The sequence below is a fragment of the Marmota marmota genome, unplaced genomic scaffold (genome assembly GCF_001458135.2).
Source record: "Marmota marmota marmota unplaced genomic scaffold, marMar, whole genome shotgun sequence".
In the NCBI taxonomy this organism is placed as follows: domain Eukaryota; kingdom Metazoa; phylum Chordata; class Mammalia; order Rodentia; family Sciuridae; genus Marmota; species Marmota marmota.
Window position 1 is genome coordinate 46,549,844 of NW_026000229.1, and position 22,983 is coordinate 46,572,826.

At 34.7% G+C, this 22,983-nt stretch overlaps 1 protein-coding gene and 2 non-coding genes across 4 annotated transcripts in view; all 3 read left to right on the top strand.

Moving 5' to 3' along the window:
• Ccnb1ip1 (cyclin B1 interacting protein 1) overlaps positions 1–22,789 on the top strand; it is a 27,946-nt gene extending 5,157 nt beyond the window's left edge. For both annotated transcript variants that reach the window (XM_015480297.2, XM_048793839.1), the window contains exons 3-7: positions 1,727–1,804; positions 2,824–2,925; positions 17,243–17,567; positions 20,122–20,455; positions 22,576–22,789. In XM_015480297.2, the coding sequence (XP_015335783.1) occupies positions 17,271–17,567; positions 20,122–20,455; positions 22,576–22,778 (834 nt within the window). In that variant the 5' untranslated portion in view covers positions 1,727–1,804; positions 2,824–2,925; positions 17,243–17,270 and the 3' untranslated portion in view covers positions 22,779–22,789. The remainder of the gene's footprint in view (positions 1–1,726; positions 1,805–2,823; positions 2,926–17,242; positions 17,568–20,121; positions 20,456–22,575) is intronic.
• Positions 1,970–2,046, top strand: LOC125613429. The gene has a single exon (XR_007344002.1). It is a non-coding gene; the product is annotated as a small nucleolar RNA SNORD126 (small nucleolar RNA).
• On the top strand, positions 4,049–4,196 carry LOC125613425. Its single transcript, XR_007343999.1, has one exon. It is a non-coding gene; the product is annotated as a small nucleolar RNA SNORA79 (small nucleolar RNA).
• Positions 22,790–22,983: the final 194 nt, after the last annotated feature.

The following is a 22,983-nucleotide window of genomic DNA, read 5'->3' on the forward strand; positions in this document are numbered from 1 at the left end:
TGGGGGATTGAGCCCAGGTATGCTCTACCACTGAGCTACATCCCCAGTTCTTTTTCATTTTTATTTTGAGACAGGGTCTCCCTAAGTTTCTGAGACTAGCCTCAAACTTGTGATCCTCTTCGGCCTCCTGAGTTTTGGGATTACAGAAGTGTGCTACCACTCCCAGTAAACTAAAGGAAATCAGCCCTTCTTTTCTTTTTCTTGCAGTGCTGAAGTGCTAGGAATGAACCCAGGGTCTCAGTGCCAGCTCTCTATTATTGAGCTGTATCCCCAGTTATCACTCTCACTAAATTCTAAAGCAAACCATCCTCTTTAGCTCTGTTTCTTATTTCATGTAGGAATTACATTGAAGAGTGTGAAGTTTTGACAGAACTGGATTTAAATCCCAGCTCTTATTACTTAGGTGAATTTAGGAAATTTATGTAATTTCTCTCAGGCTCAATTTTCTCTGTAACAATGGGATTTTGAAGTTTGAATGAAAAAATTTCTATAGTGCTGTCAAGATAGTAGGAATTTTTAAGGAATTTCTAAGAATGATGAGTACTGTTTCTGGGGCTGGGGTTGTGGCCCAGCAGTAGAGCGCTCACCTAGCATGTGCAAGGCCCTGGGTTTGATCCTCAGCACCACATAATAATAAATAAATAAAATAGAGGTATTGTGTTCAACTACAACTAAAAAGAAAAAAAAAATGATGACTACAGTTTCCTTATTTTAGTCATGCTACTCCTTAATGGTACTGATATTTGATAGAATTTTCTGTGATGATTGAAATATTCTATATTTTTTATTGTCTGCCAGGGCCATCTATATTAATCGAGCAATTAAAATGTGACTAGTATGACTGAGCAGTTTAATTTTTAGTTTTAATTAAGGGGTCATATGTTGTGAGTGGTTATATGTGTTCTTTTTCCTTTTTTTTTTAGCTAATGAGTTTTGTTTTTCCTTTTTCTTTTGTAGTGCTGGGGATAGGACCTAGGGTCTCATATATGCCAGGCAAGCATTCTACCACTGAGCTATATCCTCAACCCCTAGCTAATGAGTTTTAAATGATCATTATGTACAATACAGACATTTTTCTAGCTATTAATTAGGTGAAGAATCAGGGAAGGTTGCTTGTAGTAGTGAACAGCTCTGTTCTTCCAGTCTTTTTTACCTCAAAGTTCACGTTATACTCAGAATCTATGGAAGAGGAAATTAAAGCCTCTTTCTTATATTGCCATCTTGTGGCAGTCTTGGGTTCCAAATGTTAGTTGAATACACTCCTCTGTTAAGGGAAGTTTTTTTTTTTTTTTTTAAATTGTGACAGGATTACTAAGAGTAAAGGTTAAATATAGTCAACATTGGCTCCACTGAAATTAAATTATGCCTTAAAAAATATTACCTTATTTATCTTAATCTCATGAGTTCTTGGCTCCTTCCTTTTGCATACCTGCTCTGTTATTCTGAGGCTGCTGACTTTTATGGACTTTCAGAGTTTGGTTGTGCAGTTTTAAAACTCACTGTGTAGTTTTAGCCAAAGTTTAAGTTGAATTTGTGTAGAGATCCTGTCTTAATTTGAATTGGATGTTGGGGGTTTGCTAATATTCTCTAAATATCAATAATTCATATTCCTGGAGATTCAAGTACAGAATGAACATGACTCTAATTTTTCTTGTGACTTGGTGTGGAATATGCTGGTCTGAGTCATTATGTACACATAACCTTTGTTTATTTTTTTATTTTCCAGACTTGATGCTACGTAATTGATAGATCCTAAAAGTCAACTTCATTCCTAGATAGAAGCTGGATTCATCTAACAGCAGAGGTAAATGTAAGAGAAAAATATGAATTTTTACCTTGAAAGATTTGAGGCTTCGTGTAATTAGTGGATGAAATATGGTAGTTGAAAGAGCCCAAGTTCCAACCTTAAGAGGGTTTCCTGGAAGGGATGGGGAGCCAGTGATGGTTTGCCCTTCACCAGTTATTTAATAGTTTGCCATGATGAAATGCATGTTAAGTCCGTGTTTCAGCTGATCACTCTGATTAAACACATGCTCTGAGCAGACTAAAGCTAGGGGCAAACACCTAGAATTGAATTTTGCTTCTTGGGATTATTACTGGGATTTAGCCCAGGATCTCAGGTAATTCTTAAATCTTTGAATTATGAATTTGATATTTTGTTGTTTCAGTCTTTTGTGATAATCTTTTTGAGATAGAATTAGGGTCAGGAACCTTACTCTAAAAATTCAAACACTGTAGAAAAAGCCCTGATAATGGGTATAATTATATCATGTAAACTGTGAGTTTTAAACTAATCAATATTTTATTAGTCTATATATAAGGTTCAGGGAATCCTAGAGTTGGAGAAATCAATTTTGTGAATTATATAATGTAACACTCCACATTCACTTTAAAATTATGATGTAGGTTTATGTTTATTTAAATGCCAGGGTTTTTATGGCACATTAAGTTAAAAACAATATATTGAGCAATGTATTTCTGTTTAAACATTTTATATGCATATGTTTGCTTGAGAAATATCTGAAAGGAGATACACACACACACACACACAAATACACTCAAATACTAGGGATTATTGTTTCTAATATTGGGTTCTATGGTGACTTTATTATTTTTGTAAACCTGTTTTCTAACTTTATTATGTTTACATATTATATAATTTAAGGTTATTTTAAGCAACATAGACAGGATAGGCTTGCTTTCTTGTGCCTGCATTTTCAGTAAAGATGCAGTAGACGTCAGGGTAAAATACAAGAAATATAAATAATTCAAACTAACGTTAGCATTTGAAATGACTTTTTAGTTTTTGGTTATCTTTTGCAGAACAGACCAGAACCAGATATGAGTCTTACATTCCCACTGTGGATCTCTTCAGTGCTGTAAATCGTGGATGTACAATAGATGATGATTCTATTTTTTTTTGTGGTAAGCTTGAGGTTGAGAAGCTTTGACATACACGTGAATTTTTAAAAATTCTGCCTTATAACTTCATGTCTAGCTGGTAAAGTCCTATGAATTTTATTTTTTGAAAATAATGTTTTTAGCTGGGCATGGTGACACATGTTTATAATCCCAGTGACTTGAGAGGCTGAGGCCAGAGAATTGCAAGTTCAAGGCAGCTTAGTAAGACCATGTTTCAAAGTAAAAATAAAAAGGGTTGAGAATGTAGCTTTGTGATACTAGAACCCCTGGGTTCTTAGTACCCCCCCCCCCAAAAAAAAAAGAAAATAAATTTTTTTGTGGTGCTGTATACATTTTATTTTTTTAAAAAGTCAATTAAAGATGTTGAGATGTAGCATAGTAGTTATACATGGGTTCTTTAAAATTTTTTTTTAGTTGTAGAGGACACGATATTTTTATTTATTTATATTTTTATGTAGTGCTGAGGATCAAACCCAGTGCCTCATATAGGCTAGGCCAACACTCTACCACTGAGCAACAACCCCAGCCCCTACACATGCGTTCTGGAGTTAGATTAGGTTTAATTAATGCTCTGTCACCTAACCAACCTTGGCAAATTTGCTAACTTATCAGTATCTTGATTTCTTTATATAAGATGATAATAATAGTATCTGACTCAAAGGATGGTTACTCTGAAGATTAAATTAGATAAATGTGTGGGCTTAGAACATTGGAAAGAATATTAGCAATTTTGTCATCAAAGTCCATGTATATATTTATCTTATATTTTGTGCTGCGTGGCAATTTCTGATATTTGCATAATAGATTATCAGAGATTCTTTGCTTTAATTGCTTATGTATCTTACTGCCAATTGGCTTATCCCTCATTAGTACCCAAAGACTAATTTAGTTCTAAAATTGGGCATAGTATGGAAATGGTACTATAGTGTATATCCTTATGTAATTGTTGCAATAATATTTTCTTTAGTTGATTTTAGTTTTGGCACTAATTTTTTCATCATTTTGTCTAGCTAAATCAGTTAATTCTCAATGGTTTCTTCTTATTTAGATGTAATAACTTCTGAGTCTCTTGATGTCTTTATTTTTTATTAATGTTTCTTAAAATAATGTGGTTAGAGATAAACTTTGATGGCTGTTCCTCTCCCTGCCTGGAACCTTTGGCAGTGGAATTTTGGTCCATCATATATCAAAGCTGGCTTATCTTCACTCAGGGCACTATGAGGATAGGTTGGCTGTCCATTAGTGCCTTCTGATTTTTGCGGAGTCAAACAATTACAAAGTGGGTGGTGATTTTAGATTTTAAAAATGTACCTGATTAAAAAAAGAGAGGAGATGTAATTTTGAATATAGGGATGTGGTTTATAGAAAACTCTTTGGATGTGATAGTATTTGAATAGCTCTGATCTAAGGCTATGAAAGAAAGAGCTGTAGTCAACTTATTCTGGGAGTTATGGGATCATTACACACTCAAGTTATTCATGTTTAAATTTTAAGTGATTCACTAGATTTTCTAAAGTAGATGTTCACACATTTCAAGGCAGTTAAAAAAATACCTTTATAGCATGAAGCAAATGATTCTTAAAAATTAAAGATGAAAGCTGACTCCTCACCAGAAAATTTTCTAGAATCAACTTGCTAAAACATAAGCAGTAGCACAGCAAAGAGTAAAATATTCTTTTCTTTTTTCATTCTTTCTTTTCATTTTTTTTTTTTTTTTGTACCAGGAATTGAACCCAGGGGCGCTTAACCACTGAGCCACATCCATAGCCCTTTATTTTTGTATTTTATTTAGAGACAGGGTCTTGCTGAGTTGCTTAGGACCTCGCTAAATTGCTAAGGCTGGCATTGGATTTGTGATCTTCCTACCTCAGCCTCCCAAGATGCTGGGATTACAGGAGTTATTTTATTTTCTTATATCATTCTTATATCATTTACTAGATTGTTAGTTTCTTTATCCCCTGGATCTGGCTCAGAATAGATACTCAAAAAATATTTGAAGTGAAATGAACTGAAGTCTCCATTGGGTGTTTTTTTTTTTTTTTATCCCTAGAAATGGCAACCATTTTAGTAGCATTTCAGCAAGGCATTTACATGGAATAACTGGGATTTAGACTGATGTAAAATGAATATATAAATACATTAAACTGAGTACCCATGATTCTACTTAAAATTCTTAATATATATGGTAGGCATGGTGGTACATGCCTGTAATCCCAGTGATTTAGGAGACTGAGGAAACGAAGATTGTAAGTTTGAGGCCACTCTCAACAAGTTAGGCCCCAGTATTTAATAGGAAATCTCTTATTATAAGTATTTTATATATAGCCTTACTGGATATTTATCATTGACTGAAATTTTACATACCATTAAGGGTTGGTTAAAAAGTCATTATTTCTGCATATATTTAATATTGAAAATAAACTCAGTTGTTTTGGCTAAATTATACTCTTCTATGCTGTGTTACATCTATGAGCATATATTTAATATGCAAGGGGTACAAAAATAACAAATCTAAATGTGGAAGTCTGGTATGCTTAGTGAACACAGTGTGTTTTTGAAATCAGACTTAGTACTCATGCTTATACTAGAACAACAGACGGTATGCAACTATAATAACTTCTGTTGACTATAATATGAAAGAAACCTGTTCTTTACATTAAGATTCTTCTATTAAAACAAATACACAAGTGTCATGGGTTTTAGAGTAAATGATGTTAACAGTTTGAGATTCAAAGATATAGGAAAGAAAATTAGTACCTTTGAGGCTGTTAGAGATATATGGTATATAAATACTCATAATATAAGCAGATAGGTACTTAGAATATCTATACCAGATAAAAAAAATTATTCTTCATTGTAAAAAATACTTTATTTTTGTTGTGGTGGTGGGAATTGAACCCATAGTCTTGCATATGCTATGCAAGTATTCTACCACTGAGTATATACCCAGCCCCCAAAATATCTTTTTTTTTTTTTTGTGGGTATTGAACTTGGGGGTGCTTTATCACTGAGTACATCCCTAGCTCTTTTTATTTTGAAATAGGATCTTGCTGTTTTTGAGATTGGCTTTGAACTTGTGATCCTTTTGCCTCAGCCTCCCAAGTTACTGGGATTATAGGCATGAGCTACTGCGTCCAGCAAAATAACATTTAAAAAAATTTTCATTCTCATTTGATATATATATGGTAGTATGCATTATAGTTCATAGTACACATATAGAGCACATTTTTTCATATCTCTGGTTGTATACAAGGTATATTGACAGTATTTGTGTTTTCATACATGTACTTAGGGTAATGATGTCCATCTCATTCCACTGTCTTTTCCACCCCCCAATGCTCTCTCCCTTCCCCTCCCACCCCTTTATCATATCTAGTGTTCCTCTAATCCTCCCTTGCTCCCTCTCCCAACCCCACTATGACTCAGCCTCCTTATATCAGAGAAAACTTTTTGGCATTTGGTTTTTTGGGATTGGCTAACTTCACTTAACATTATATTCTCCAACTCCATCCATTTACCTGCAAATGCCATGATTTTAATCTCTTTTTATTGCTGAGTAATATTCCATTGTGTATATATACCACATTTTCTTTATCCATTCATCTACTGAAGAGCATCTAGTTTGGTCCCACAGTTTAGCTATTGTGAATTATGCTGCTATAAACATTGATGTGGCTGTGTTCCTGTAGTATGCTGTTTTTAAGTCCTTTAAGGATACACCGAGGAGTGGGATAGCTGGGTCAAAAGGTGCTTCCATTCCCAGTTTTCCAAGGAGTCTCCAAACTGCTTTCCATATTGGCTGTACCATTTTGCAGTCCTACCAGCAATGTATGAGTGTGCCTTTTCTCCCACATCTTCGCCAGCTCTTACTGTTGCTTGTGTTCTTAATAGCTGCTATTCTGACTAGAGTGAAATGAATCTTAGAGTAGTTTTGATTTGCATTTTTCTAATTGCTAGAGATGATGAACATTTTCATATATTTGTTGATTGTATATACTCTTCTGAGAAGTGTCTGTTCTGTTCCTTGGCCCATTTTTTGATTGGGTTATTTTTTTTTTTTGGTGTTAAGATTTTTGAGTTCTTTATGTATCCCAGAGATTACTGCTCTATCTGATGTGCAAGTGTTAAAAATTTGCTCCTAATCTGTAGGCTCTCTATTCACCTCACTGATTATTTCTTTTGCTGAGAAGAAGCTTTTTTGTTTGAATCCATACCATTTATTAATTCTTGATTTTAATTCCTGTGCTTATAGGAGCCTTATTAAGGAAGTTGGGGCCTAATCCGATGTGATGGAGGTTTGGGACTACTTTTTCTTCTGTTAGATGTAGAGTCTCAGGTTTAATTCCTAGGTCCTTGATCCACTTTGAGTTGAGTTTTGTGCATGGTAAGAGATAGGGGTTTAATTTAAATTTGTTGTATATGAATTTTCAGTTTTCCCAGCACCATTTGTTGAAGAGGCTATCTTTTCTCCAATATATGTTTTTGGTACCTTTGTCTAATATAAGATAACTGTAACTATGTAGGTTAGTCGCTGTGTCCTCTATCCTGTACATTGGTCTACCAGTCTATTTTGGTGCCCATATCAGGCTGTTTTTGTTACTATTGTTTTGTTTAAGGTCTGATATAGTGATTCCACCTGCTTCACTCGTCTTGCTAAGGATTGCTTTAGCTACTCTGGGTCTCTTATTTTTCCAGATGAATTTCATGACTGCTTTTTCTGTTTCTATGAAGAATGTCATTGGGATTTTGATTGGAATTGCATTAAATCTGTATAATGCTTTTGGTAGTGTAGTCATTTTGACAATATTAATTCTGCCTATCCAGAACAAGGTAGATCTTTCCATCTTCTAAGGTCTTCTTTAATTTCTGTCTTTAGCATTCTGTAGTTTTCATTGTAGAGGTCTTTCACCTATTTTGTTAGGTTGATTCCCAAGTATTATATTTTTTTGAGGCTATTGTATTGTAAATGGAGTAGTTTTCCTCATTTCCCTTTCAGAGGAATTGTCACTGATATACAGAAATGCCTTTGATTTATGGGTGTTGATTTTATATCCTGCTACTTTGCTGAATTCATTTACTAGTTCTAGAAGTTTTCTGGTGGAATTTTTTGGGTCTTCTAGGTATAGAATCAGCAAATAGAGGTAATTTGAGTTCTTCTTTACCTGTCCATATCACTTTAATTTCTTTCCTCTAATTACTCTGTCCAGTGTTTCAAGAATTATGTTAAATAGAAGTGGTGAAAGAGGACATCCCTGTCTTGTTCCAGTTTTTAGAGGGAATGCTTTCAATTTTTCTCCATTTAGAATGATGTTGGCCTGGGGCTTAGATAGATAGCCTTTATGATGTTGAGATATGTTCCTGTTATCCCTAGTTTTTCTAGTGTTTTGAACATGAAGGGGTGTTGTATTTTGTTGAATGCTTTTTCTGCATCTATTGAGATGATCATCTGATTCTTATCTTTATGTCTATTGATGTGATGAACTATATTTATTGATTTCCGTATGTTGAACCAGCCTTGCATCCCTGGAATGAACCCCACTTGATCATGGTGCACTATCTTTTTGATATGATTTGTATTTGATTTGCAATTTTATTGAGAACTTTTGATCTATGTTCATTAGAGACATTGGTCTGAAGTTTTCTTTCTTTGACGTGTTTTTGCCTGGTTTTGGAATCAGAGTGATATTGGCCTCATAGAATGAGTTTAGGAGTGTTCCCTCTTTTTCTGTTTCCTGAAATAAATTGAAGAGTATTGGTATTAATTCTTCTTTAAAAGTCTTATAGAACTTAGCTGTGTATCCATCTGGTCCTGGGCTTTTCTTGGTTGGTAGGCTTCTGATGGTATCTTCTATTTCATCACTTGAAATTGACCTGTTTAAATTGTGTATATCATCCTGATTCAATTTGGGCAAATCATATGACTCCAGAAATTTGTCAATGCCTTTGATATTTTCTATTTTATTGGAGTATAAGTTTTCAAATAATTTCTAATTATATTCTGTATTTCTGTAGTGTCTGTTGTGATATTTCCTTTGTCATCACATATGTTAGTAATATGAGTTTTCTCTCTCTTTCTCTTCGTTAGCATTGCTAAGTGTCTGTCAATTTTATTTTTTCAAAGAACCAACTTCTTGTTTTGTCAATTTTTTTTAACTGTTTCTTTTGTTTCATTGATTTCAGCTCTGATTTTAATTATTTCCTGTATTCTACTGCTTTTAGTGTTGATTTGTTCTTTTTCTAGGGCTTTTATTTGTTGACTTTTTCTTCTTTTGAGGAATGAACTCCATGGCATGAACTTTCCTCTTAGTAAGGCCTTCATAGTGTCCTAGAGATTTTGATGTTGTATCTGTGTTCTTATTCACCTCTAAGAAATTTTAAATCTCCTCCGTGATGTCTTTTGCAACCCATTGTTCATTCAGTAGCATATTAGTTAGTCTCCAGGTGTTGATGAAGCTTTTATTTTTTTATTTTACATGATTTCTAATTCATTACATTATTATCTGATAGAATAAAGGGTAGTATCTCTACTTTTTTGTATTTGCTAAGAGTTGCTTTGTGGAATAATATATGGTCCATTTTAGAGAAGGATCCATGTGCTGCTGAGAAGAAAGTGAATTCGTTCATTGAAGGATGAAATATTCTGTATATGTCAGTTAAGGCTAAGTTATGATAGTATTAATGAGTTCTAAATTTCTTTGTTCAGCTTTTGTTTGGACGATCTATCCCGTGGTGAATGAGGTGTGTTAAAATCTCCCAGAATTATTGTGTTGTGGTCTATTTGACACTTGAACTTCAGAAGAGTTTGGTGAATGTAGATGCTCTATTGTTTGGGGCATATAAATTTATTATTGTTATGTCTTGTTAATGATTAGTTCCCTTAAGCAGTATGAAATATCCTTCTTTATCCCTTTTAATTAATTTTGGCTTGAAGTCTACTTTATTTGATATGAGGATGGAAACCCCTACTTGCTTCTGCAGTCCATGTGAGTGGTGTGATTTTTCCCAACATTTTACCTTAGTCTGTGGATGTCTTTTCTTATGAGTCTTTTGGAGACAGCATATTATTGGGTATTTTTTTTTTTTTATCCAATCTGCCAGTTTATGTCTTTTGATTAGTAAGTTTAGGCCATTAACATTCAAGGTTATTATTGGAGACATGATTTGTAATCCCAGCCATTTTTGTTTATTTTTGGTATTTAACTTGACTTGGTTTCTCCTTTGATTAGTTTTTCCTTTAGTGTAATACCTCCCTTTGCTGATTTTCATTGTTGTTTTTCAATTCCTCTTCATGGAATATTTTGCCAAGGATGTTCTGTAGTGCAGGCTTTCTAGTTGTAAATTCTTTTAATTTTTGTCTATTATGGAAGGTTTTTATTTCATCATTAAATCTAAAGCTTAATTTTGCTGGATATAAGATTCTTGGTTGTCATCCATTTTCTTTCAGAGCTTGATATACGTTGTTCCAGGATCTTCTAGCTTTCTGGGGCTGGGTTGAAAAATCTGCACATAATCTAATTGCTTTTCCCCTATATGTAATCTGATTCCTTTCTCTCGTGGCTTTTAATATTCTCTCCTTATTCTGCATGTTAGGCATTTCATTATAATGTGCCTTGGTGTGGGTCTGTTGTGATTTTGTACATTTGGCATCATGTAAGCCTCTTGAATTTGGTTTTCCAATTCATTCTTCATGTTTGGAAAATTTTCTGATATTATTTCATTGAATAGATTGCTCATTCTTTTTGTTTGGAATTCTGTGCCTTCCTCTATCCTAATAACTCTTAAATTTGGTCTTTTCATACTATCCCATATTTCTTTAATGTTCTACTTATGGTTTCTTACCATTTTTACTGCGTGGTCTACATTCTTTTCAAGATTATATATTTTGTCTTCATTGTCTGAGGTCCTGTCTTCTAAGTGGTCTCATCTTTTGGTGATGCTTTCAATTGAACTTTTAATTTGGTCTATTGTTTCTTTCATTTCAAGGATTTCTATTTTTTTTTAAAACCTCTATCTCCCTATTGAAGTAATCTTTTGCTTCCTGTATTTGTTTATGTAGCTTTTTGTCAAAATGATCTTTTGCTGCCTGTATTTGCTCTCTTATATCATCCTTTAATTTGCAGGACATTTTAATTATGTACATCCTGAACTCATTCTCTTCATTTCTTGTGTTGTGCTGGCCATGGATTCTAATGTGGTATCTTGATTTGTTTGGAGGTACTTTCTTCACTTGTCTTTTCATATTGCTTGTGTGTCTTCCCTTCTAGCACTGTGGATCCGAGGCATTACCATTTTTACCATATAGGCTTATAGTGCTCCTGTAGGGATCCAATACCTCCTTTGAGGTGAAGGACAATGTTAACAGTTCCCAATATAAATAATATATACCTAAAAATAAATGTTTGCTATTAAGATGTTTACAGTTTGGTCTCAATGTACAGAAATGGTGAATTCAACTATTATCTACATTATATTATCTACATTATAAACAGTTTACAGTTTCTGATGGTGGACAAAGAATTTGGGTGAGGAGTAGAATGATATGCTGAGGAGGTAGGAGGTGAGGATACAGAGTTATTATCTTAGGAAGTGTGAAAGAGAAATCTAAAGAAGAAGATTAGTAGCAGGAGAAGGGAGAGGAAGTAATTTTGGGTAGACACATAAGTGGGAAGATAGTAGAGTACATAAAACAAACACACATATATATTAAGAAAAATTTTAAAAAATGTTAAAATAGTAGAAATTGGTGGGAAAAAAGAGAAAAATGTATAATACAACTGTAATAGAGTATTCAGACATCCCAGTTCTCAAAATCCTGATTCATGCAAAGTACTTGATTTCACATATGTTGGTGATGTGAGGTCAGGAGAATACAGAAGGAGAGGGGAAAAAAAAATCTTGAAGGAAGAAACAGATATTGTTTTGGTTGGAGATCAGTATCTTTTCTGCTTCTAATAGGTAGGGTCATCTGTTGTTAGCTGGTATCTTTGATTTCAGGATGGTAAAGGTAACCAGGGTATCACTGTGCTGGGGTTTTTGGCTGCTGGGGAGAGGGGGGGCGGCTAGAAATTGGGTACCTGGCCAGCTGGAGTTCCAAACTGGGAGTTGTCCCCACTGATGAAGGTGGCCCAAGATGGAGGTGCCTGCTTTCAACGATGGGGTGTGTGATCGGGTGGGGGCAGCTGATGTGAGTTCAGACACGGGCTCTGTGGCTGCAGTGTGAGGCTGTTGGCTGAGTTCAGAGCTTGGGTAAGGTTCTCGGGTGTGCACTCTGCTGTTGCAGAATTCCAAGATGGTGGCGACTGGGTAGCCTTATGTTGGTAGATGGGGGTCCACCCAGGGGCGACAGCTGGAGTTCCTACTCTTGTGAAGCTGCCAGTGTCCTGCATGGGAGTGGCGTCTATGATTTCTGCTCAGGTGGGTGGCCGAAAGTTCTTCAGGGGTGCTGCTGCTATGGATGATCTCGCTGCGGTACCTGGTAGTCCTGCGTGGGCGAGTAGTTGGAGACCTACTCTGACAAGGAGTCCTGGAGCTCCGGACCAGTACAATGATTCCTGCACGGGAGCAGGAATATCGCTAGCAGAGAAGCAGTATTGTCACTGCTTGAATCCCAGGTCACGGAGCAACACAGAATGCTGCGTCCCTCTGGCTTCCATCGGGGATCCTAAGTTTATTTTCACATCAATTAATTTCCAAAATAACATTTTTGAAATGTGAAGAGTAACAGGCAATTAAATTATGTAAATGATGTGTAAGCACAAATTGTGCTGTCAGAGCTTAGAAATCAATGTTCTTGAAATTACTTCATGAATAATATAGGACTCATGAGCACTCACTAGTTTATATAAAAACGGAAAACAATTGACTTAAATCACTAAAGAGAGAAATAAAAGAAAAAGCTGGATGTGGTGGTGCTACATCCTAGTTACTTTGGGAGGTCAAGGCAGGAGGATCATTTGAGCCCAGGAGTTCAAGGCCAGCCTCAACAACATAGTGAGACCCTGTCTCAAAAGCAAAAACCAACCAACAAGTAAAGAACCAAACCCAAACAAAACAACTCCTCCCACCAAAAACAAACAAACAAACAAACAAAAACCCACCAAGAAACATGTTTTCAAGGTGTTCAAACTTTTCTGTTGAAATTCTAAGGTTTTGGCTATAAAAAAGGTATCAAAATAATCATTTACTTCTCTGATCAAGTTGAGCACAGCTACCACTTGAAACCTATTGTTTTTTTCCTTCTTAGTAGTATCTCTAGATGCTTTGGTAAATAGAGTCTCACACAAATTTTTTCTTACCTATAATTTTATTATGAGTAGTTTGCGCGTGTGAGCACACATGCACTGGGGATTGAACCCAGAACTTTTGCATGCTAAACATGTTCTACCACTAGAATACATCTCCTGCTTTATTCTGAGTTGGTTTTGTTTTGTGTAGTCAGTATTAACTATGAAATCTCATTCTAAAAGCAAATGAAATACATCATTTCCAATATTTTATTGTGTATTGTATGACTTGCATGTTAAAAATAACCTTGAAATTTAACTAAGCTACCATTTCTATCAAAGACCAAGGTTGGAATGTTTGTTTTCTTGAATGTTGTGGCCACTTTTCCTTTTACACCTCTTACTGTTATTCAGACTTCCTATGTTAGAAAGTATGTATTAAAGATGTATATATGAAAAGTAAAACCTTAAACTATTGAAAACATTGAATACTTATGGTAGGAAGGATGAATTAAAGGTTTACATATGAAAAACAAGACAACTACTGAAAGTATAGAATAAGACAAACATAAAAGGAAAAGTTGATGAATTTATGTACACTAAAATTCAAACATGTTTGCATGCCACATAACTGTCTTCATATAAATCAAGAAAAATATTGGGCTGGGGTTGTGCTCAGTGGCAGAGCGCTTGCCTTACACATGTGAGGCACTGGTTTGATCCTTAGCACCACATAAAATAAATAAAATAAAGATATTAAAAATATTTAAAAAATTATCAAAGAATGTGAACATGAAATTTACAGATGAGGATCTTTATGTAGTCACTTATATGAAAATATGTTCAACCTCATAAGTAATCAAAGAATTGTTCATTCAAACAACATTTAATTACTATTTCCCTGTTATCAGATTGACAAACATGAAAAGACAAAACAAAACAAGAAAGAATCCTGACAATTCTGTATGTTGCTGATTCTGGAGCAGTGGGTTCTTATATATTTTGCTGGTGGCAGTGAAATCTATATTATTGCTGTGGACAGTGATTTGGTAACATCTGATTTATTCAAAGATGCTTATATGTTAACCTAGTCCCTGGGTATTATATTCTATAAAAATTTTTGGCATGTGCACTCAAGGAGAAATGTTCAGAAGGTTCAGTGTAGTGCTGGTTTTAATTGTAACCTGGAACGAATGTCCATTAGAAGAATATATAAATTGGTATATTTGTAGTATGTGACTATTAAAATGAATTAACACAAAGTATGTATTAATTGGGATACATATGCAGGAAGAGATTATATTATGAAGGTAACTTGTTTAGGATCACAAAGTTAGTCACTGGTTGAAATCTCAATGCTTTGTCTTTTTGAACTTCAAATGAAATCATATACCATTTTTGTACGTTAATCATTCTGCATTCGGTACAGTTAGAACTTAAAAAAGCACAAACTGCTTAATTAGCAAAAAAAATTAAGGAATACATGGTTTACACATGAACCTCCAATTTTCTCTGACTCCAATTTGTGCCAGTAACATTAAATTCCTAGCAGAAAGTTGCTTACTTAGGACAGGTTTTTGTTTGAAGGAGAGGTTCAGTATTATGGATTTGCAAGTCAGAAAGGGGTTTGCAGAGTTTCGTGTCCATTGTGTGGTGTACTATATCTGTTACTAATTCATAATTGGGTCATGTAGTCTGAAAAGGTGGCTACAAAAGACAGCATTAGAGTTTGCATCTTGAGCACCCTTCTAGCCCTTCTCTTCAATCCAATTTTATTTTTATTTTTTGGCTAATGGGGATTGAACTCAGGAGCACTGGGCCACTGAGCCACATCCGCAGCTGTATTTTGTATTTTATTTAGCAACTCTCACTGAGTTGCTAAGCAGCCTTGCTTTTGCTGAGGCTGGCTTTGAACTCGAGATCCTCTTGTCTCAGCCTCCAGTCTAATTTTAAATCTCAATTGTAACCGGCTCATGTAGATTAAGCAGAAAATTACATTGTTATAAAAGAGCCAAGAAAATTGACAGGAGAGACATTAAAGTAAAAACAGATACCAGCAGTTCCGGGAGTGCACATAAGATTACCTCAAAATTCATGACACTGCCAATCCTGACACTTAATTTTAAGCACTATATAAATGATTGTAATGTAGAATCAAGGAAAAAATTATAATTTCTTAAAAAAAAGTATATATATGCACACACACACATATAGATACATACGTGTGTGTGTGTGTGTGTGTGTGTGTGTGTGTGTGTAACAGCTGGGAAAATTTATATTCAAAGAAGGACAACAAAAATAAAATGGCAGAATCTTCCGCATAAAAGTGATAGTGGCCCAATTACGGGCATGAGCATAACAATTTTTGAGAATTCCACAAACATACTTTGTGCTGCTTGCCCGCAACTCCCATTATCTAGGACAAACACCTCCCTGTACCAGAGTCAGGGGCTCCAAATGGCTCTTCTACCCGCCCACTTTAGCTTCAGGACACGTTCCCCTCGATAGGAGTCGCACCAAGTGTTGACAGCCACCTGCTTCGGAAGTGGGAAACCTATGGGGTTAGTTGGACTTGCGCTCTTGCAGCACATCCCCTGGCGTTGGACTGATAGGTAGGGCCTGCGGATCCCATGATTCTGAGCGGCTGGATCTCCAAGCTCGCCACCCAGCAGGCCTCGGGCGATTCCGCGCATGCGCACTCTACAGCAGAGACGCGCTGCGAATCCTCGCCTCAGCTGGAGCTTCACAGGTGGTGGTTTTTTCCCGCTCTTTTTCATTGCCTCTCAGGTCAGATATTTTATTTGTGTTCTCGTTGTTGTTTTTATTATCATTACTGTTTTCTCTGTCGAGTGCAGAGAGGAGGCTGAAAATTCCAGAGTGAAATTTCCATAGGTCTAATTCTCAAAAATTTGGCCCTCAACTTGTACAAGCCCATAGTAATAGCTCTCTACTCCCCATCTTGTGGAACATTTGGAATTAGCTGAATCTCTGGCTTTGCCTGGAAAAGGTCTCAGCTTCAAAACTTCCCATATATTCTGCTTCCCCTTTGCTGGTTACCCAGGTGGAGGGTAAAATAGTCCTTATTGGCTGCTAAATGACATCATTGTCCTTATTGAGGACTTTTGGGATGGAAGTGTTGGAATGTCTCTGACCAAGGAAACATTCTTTGCAGAATTGTCAGTTGATAATGTGTACACTTTTCCTAGGTGTAATTGATGTGCCAGAGTTATTTTATGTAATATGGCATTTGTTTTGGTGTGCTTAAAATATTGGTGTCCATTTTTGGGTTAGTCAAGTTCCAGAGAGAATTTTACTTTATTGAAAAGTAAATTAACCTAGAGAATTGATTTATTCTTACAAGTGTTTGAAATCAAAGCATAGCATTGAACAGTATTTTCATTAATAGATGGGTTGTTTAACTGATAAAAAGTTCACTCAAAAGCAGCTTTAATATAAATTTTCAGGCTTTATAAGGGTCAATTACTAGGATAAATTAGGTTAGTTTCTATTTTATGCAAACAGTTAGCTAGTGTTTTTTTTTTTTTTTTTTGCTTTTCCAGTTATTGTTTGTAATCAAAGTAACACAGGTAAGGAATCTGGTTGCGAAATCAGCATGTATGAAAAAACCTAAAAATGTAGCTTCAAATACTTTGCACTGCAAAATATCTGAAATTGTGCCTGGATTTTTATGTTTGTGAAGTGTGGGATGTGGTACTAACATATTTTGCCAAAGTATGAGTAGATAATAAATTTGAATTTTGGTTTAGGTATTGAAGAATGACAAAAAGCACTGATGTAAATTTTACTTGTTTGTACTTTGGCTAAGTGTTTATGTTTCTAAAGTTTTTTCCATATACATATTATTTTTGATCTTAGTAAGATTTAGAATCACTTGTGCATTTAATTTTTCCTTACATTTTTTTTCATGGCCTTTGTAAAAAGAAGGAGCATAGTATCATATCGATTATAATAAATAAAAACCAATAACATGTACATTTTATCAAAACAAAGTCGAAAACGTATTTATCTTTTACTTGTTATTAAGTAATTAATCAATTTTATTTTCATTGTGCCTTATTTACCTTTTCATTTATCAGGACTTCAACATCTGGAGATCTCATTAACATGTCTTTGTGTGAAGACATGTTGCTTTGTAATTATCGAAAGTGTCGCATCAAACTCTCCGGTTATGCCTGGGTCACTGCCTGTTCTCATATCTTCTGTGATCAGCATGGCAGTGGTGAATTTAGTCGTTCACCAGCTATCTGCCCTGCCTGCAACAGTACCCTTTCTGGAAAGCTGGATATTGTCCGCACTGAACTCAGTCCTTCAGAGGAATATAAAGCTATGGTGTTGGCAGGGCTGCGACCAGAGATTGTGTTAGACATTAGCTCCCGAGCACTGGCTTTCTGGACATATCAGGTTAGTACTTAGACTAGTTGTTCTTTGAGAGTATAATCTGAGGCACGTATGGGAGTTTCTGAAATTTTTCTTCACTGTTTTGTATTTATTTTTTATTTTATTTTTAATGAAAGTATAGAAAACATTCTTTTTAATAATAAGTGTTCAGTTTTCAAAAATAATGCTTATTGTTGAAAATCTTAAAGGAGAAAAATAAAAAACCCCATAATTCCATTACTCAGAGATTTCATTATTAATAGTTTTGTTTGTGCGTAAGTATATGTTTTATACATACATTTTTTTCTATATAAATAGGATAAAACCACACATACTGGTTTTATGGCCAATTAAAGTTGACAGGGCTAGGGATATTATATGCTCAGTAGAGTGCTTGTCTAGTATGTGTGAGGTCCTGGGTTTGATCCCTAGTACCACAAAAATATAAAAAGTAAACACAAATAAACAAGGTGGACAATATGTTATGTCTCTTATGAATATTTTGTTAAATATTTTTCAGTTTAGTATTCTATAATTATAATTCTGAAGATTGTATTCTATTATGGTTTGTTTCCAAGTTATTAATAAAATGCTGTGGGGAGCATTCTTATCAGATTCATATCCATTATTATATGCTAGGATCAAATTCCTGAAAGTGGCTATATATATTTTGAAGGTTTTATTTATTTATTTGTAGTGTGGGGGATCAAACCAGGGCCTTGCACATATTATATATAAACACTCTACCACAGAGCCACATCCCCAGGTTTGAAGATTTTTTAAAATTGTCTTTCAGTATGGTATATCCATTCGTTTGCTCTCAAGAAATGTATGTGGGTGCTTAGTTTTCCACGTCTTCTACTCCCAAGTTAGATACAGGTGAAATAGAATCTCAATGCTCTTTAAATATGCATTTCTTGGATAACTTTTAGATGAACATATTTTCTTGAATTTTTTCATTTTTTTTTTAACGTATTGCCTGTTTCAGTTTGGTTGTTTGACTGATTTGGTTGCTCCGACTGATTTGTTAGAATTCTCTGTAGTTCTCTAATTCAAATACTATAACATTTATTTATTTATTTACTTATCTATTTATTTAAAAAAATATTTATTTTCTAGTATTCTTATAACTTAGACAATATCTTTTAATTTTTTTTTTACATTATAGATGGACACAGTACCTTTATTTTGTTTGTGTATTGTTTTATGTGGTGCTGAGGATCAAACCGAGTGCTTCAGGCATGCTAGGCAAGCACTCTACCACTGAGCTACAACTCCAGCCCCTATAACATTTTTTTAAAATTTATCATTTGTCTTTATTGATATTTTACATAGACCCTGAAATATTTTGTATTTGATGTAATCATAATTTTAATGATTGCATTGTATAATTTGTTTCCAAATTACAAAATAGGCTGTGATGAGCATTCTTGTCATCAAATTCATGTCTTTAACTCTTTCTGTTTGTGATTTTGGCCTTTGCTGCCTTCTTAGAGACTTTCCTGTGGAGAACTTTTAATTATATTCTTGAATATATTATTATATCTTACACATTTATTTATTGATATTATTATTAGAGCTTTATAATTATATATAGTAGCTGGGTTCATCCTCACAAACTTATACATACCTGGAAATTGATTTCAGCTCATCATCCTTCTCTTTCCCTTCCCATCACCCCTCTCCTCTTCCATTCCCCTTCCTCTACTGTATTAGACTTTCTTTTACTTGTCTATTAATTTATATTTGATTGATTCTTTATTTTATCTTCCCTCCCCTTTTCCTTTATTTTACTCCAGCTTCCCTATATGAGAGAAAACATTTGAACTTTGAGTTTTGGAGTTTGGCTTATTTTACTTAAGCATGATATTTTCCATTTCCATCCATTTATTGACAAATGCCAAAATTTCATGCTTTTTCATGGCTGAATAGTACTCTATTGTGTGTATATATTTTCCACAATTTATTAATCCATCATTTATTTACAAGCAGCTGGGTTGATTCTATAATTTAGCTAGTTATTTATTTTGTTTTTTATTTTGAGACGGTTTTGCTCAATTGCTTAGGGCCTTGATAAGTTGCTGAGGCTGGCTTTGAACTTGAGATCCCTCTTGCCTTACCCTCCAGAGCTGCTGGGATTACAAGTGTGCATCATCATGCTCAACTAATTGCTTTTTCTTTGTGGTACTGGGAATGAAACCCAGAGCCTCGTGTGTGTTAGGCAAACACTCTTACCACTGAGCTACATCCTATATCCCTAATTTCTTTTTGTTTTGGTATGGGGCATTGAACTCAGGAACACTCTATCACTGAGCTATATCTTTATCCTTTTTATATTTTATTTTGCTTCAGGTTTCACTAAGTTGCCCAGGCTGGTCTCAAATTGGATATTCTCCTGTCTCAGCCTCCTGAGTTGCTGGGATTACAAGTATGAGCTACTATGCCTGGCTCCTCAGTTAACATGGTTCTAAATGTTCAAGTTATAACATCCTTGTGTTTTCTTTTTGTATTTGTATGAAGTTTTACATTATATAACTTTGTGTTCCTTACTTTAAAAATATTTTCTTTCTTGGGACAGGTACATCAGGAACGTCTCTATCAAGAATATAATTTTAGCAAGGCTGAGGGTCATCTGAAACAGATGGAGAAAATATATACTCAGCAAATACAGAGCAAAGATGTAGAATTGACCTCTATGAAAGGGGAGGTCACCTCTATGAAGAAAGTGCTAGAAGAATACAAGAAAAAGTTCAGTGACATCTCAGAGAAACTTATGGAGCGCAATCGTCAGTATCAAAAGCTCCAAGGTCTCTATGATAGCCTTAGGCTGCGGAATATCACTATTGCTAACCAAGAAAGTACTCTTGAACCATCTTTGGTAGCACAGTCTGGTGTTTTTGGCTTCCCATTAGGTAAGAAAAGACATGTTTTATATATATATATATGTGTGTGTGTGTGTGTGTGTGTGTGTGTGTGTATTTGTAGTATTGGGGATTGAACCTATGGCCTCACATGCTAGGCAAGTTTCTAAGTTGCTACCACCAAGCTACATCTATTTTATTTTGAGAGATGGTTTTACTAAATTGCCCAGGCTGGCCTTGAATTTGTGGTTCTTCTGGCTCAGCCTCCCAAGTAGCTGGGATTATAGGCATATGCCTGTCACTGTCCACATATATTTTGATTTCTTTCATATTTATCTGTTCTTTCTGTTCTTCTCATTGTACGTACTTACCCTTTTACTCTTTCTATCTTATTTAGCTTTTTACATACAGTCAGCATTTTCCTCTTCGTAGTCTAAGAAAACTATCCAATATTTGTTTTTCAAATCAAGGATTTTTCTCACTGTACTCTGTGTAGTTCCAAGCTGTGAGTGAAGGCTCCAAGGGTCTAGAGCCATGATAGGTTATGAATCTTTCATCTGTATCTCAACCTCACATAATTCTTTTACCTATTATATTTGCTTTCGTTCATAGTATGCCTTTAATATATTTCAAGATATAAATTTGCAGATTACAATGTAAATTAAAAATTACTTAGTTACAGTAATAAATAATAGCTGCCACTTATTGATTTCTTACTAAGTGCTAAGTACCTTTTTAAGTGTCTTACATGTATTCATATAATTTACAAACCTATGTGAAATAAATACTGTTTTTTATCCCTGTTTTGTAAGTGAGAAAGGAGAAAGCTAAGGAACAGAAAGTTAATTAACTTGGTCAAGATCACATAGCCTATACTCTTAACTGTTTGCATCCTCAGGAAGACCTTGTTTTAGTTTCTTTCACATGCCAATACTGGTCGCACAGTTCTCAAATTATTGTCTGTTGTTTGGTTCTTTTTAAAATTTACCTTTTTATCCGCTCATCAGATGTTTATCCAGAGTTTCATGTGCCATTGTGTTATGCATCTTTATATCTCTCTAAACAATGAGATATAAAGATTGTCCAGATAGTAATACTGCCTTCACAATCTAGGATGATACCAACTTTTTGTTAGGTACCCTGCCTAACAAGTTCCTAACTTTCACTTACTTATATTGTAGTTTAGTCAACCAAAGTATTTCTGTAAGTGGATATTGTAGGTATTATTTTCCTGTCACTGTCCACATATATTTTGATTTCTTTCATATTTATCTGTTCTTTCTGTTCTTCTCATTGTATGTACTTACCTTTTTACCTCTTTCTTTTTTAGCTTTTTACATACAGTCAGCATTTTCCTTTTTATAGTCTAAGAAAACTAAAAAAACTAAGGAAGTGCCCAGCAGAAGTAGTTAAATGTTCATTTGATCACATCTATTACCTGATTTTCCATAAAGTTATGCTAATTGTTATTGAGTCATGGGTATATGGCAGTATTTCATGGTTGTCATATATTTCTGGAGTGTGTATTACTAATATATATATATATATATATATATATATTTTTTTTTTTTTTTAATTCCTTCTGGTATGGTGACACACACCTGTAATCCCAGGTACGATGGAGACCGAGGCAGGAATATTCCATGTTTGAGGCCATCCTGGGCAACTTAATGAGACCCTGTCTCAAAATAAAATAACATAAAATAAAATAGGGCTGGGGATATAGCTCAGTGGTGGAGTGCTTGCCTAGTATGTATGAAGCCCTGGGTTCAATCCCCAGTTCTAAATAGAAAATTATTGAAAAACATGACTCAAAGGATCATGTGCATATATGTATTTTTGATGATTCCTCTGAAATGGATAACAAATTAATAAAATTATGATGTTGTGAATTCTAGTACTACTAAAAATGTTTCATTGTGTCAGATAACTTTGGCAATGAAATTATGGCTATCAATGGAAACTGCATCACAGAAGGTATTGTAGATACTTTAGTCATGGGGAGGGAGAGGTGTGGACATTAGGGTCCTTTTTTAAATCTAGTGTTATGTTTGTATTTTATCCATCTTGGGTGAGTTTTGTTACAGTATTTATTGAATGGATTTTGGTTTTTTGTTCCTAAGGATCTATGAGGAAATAGATGCTTATTATCTCTCTAAATTTTTTTCTAGGTAACAGCTCCAAGTTTCCTTTGGACAATACACCAGTTCGAAATCAGGGTGGCGGAGATGGAGATTTTCAGTTTAGACCATTTTTTGTGGGTTCTCCAACAGCACCTGAAGCCAGCAACAGCTTTTTTAGTTTTGCCTCTCAAGGCCATGAATTAGAGCAGCAACAAGTCTCTAGCAGAGCCTTCAAAGTAAAAAGAATTTAGCTTATTTTATAGAATGTTTGTTTGCATTCAGTGATTTCATTTATCATAGAATCTTTATTCTAGGTAAGAGTTGTCAACCTCCCTGTGCTGTTAAGTCTTTGAAGTTCACTTCACATTTCAACTTATAAAAAATTCAGTGGCAGTAGGGGATTGGCATTAATGTCTTGATTTTTTTGTGTGTGTTCCTTTGTTTCTAATATTTAAA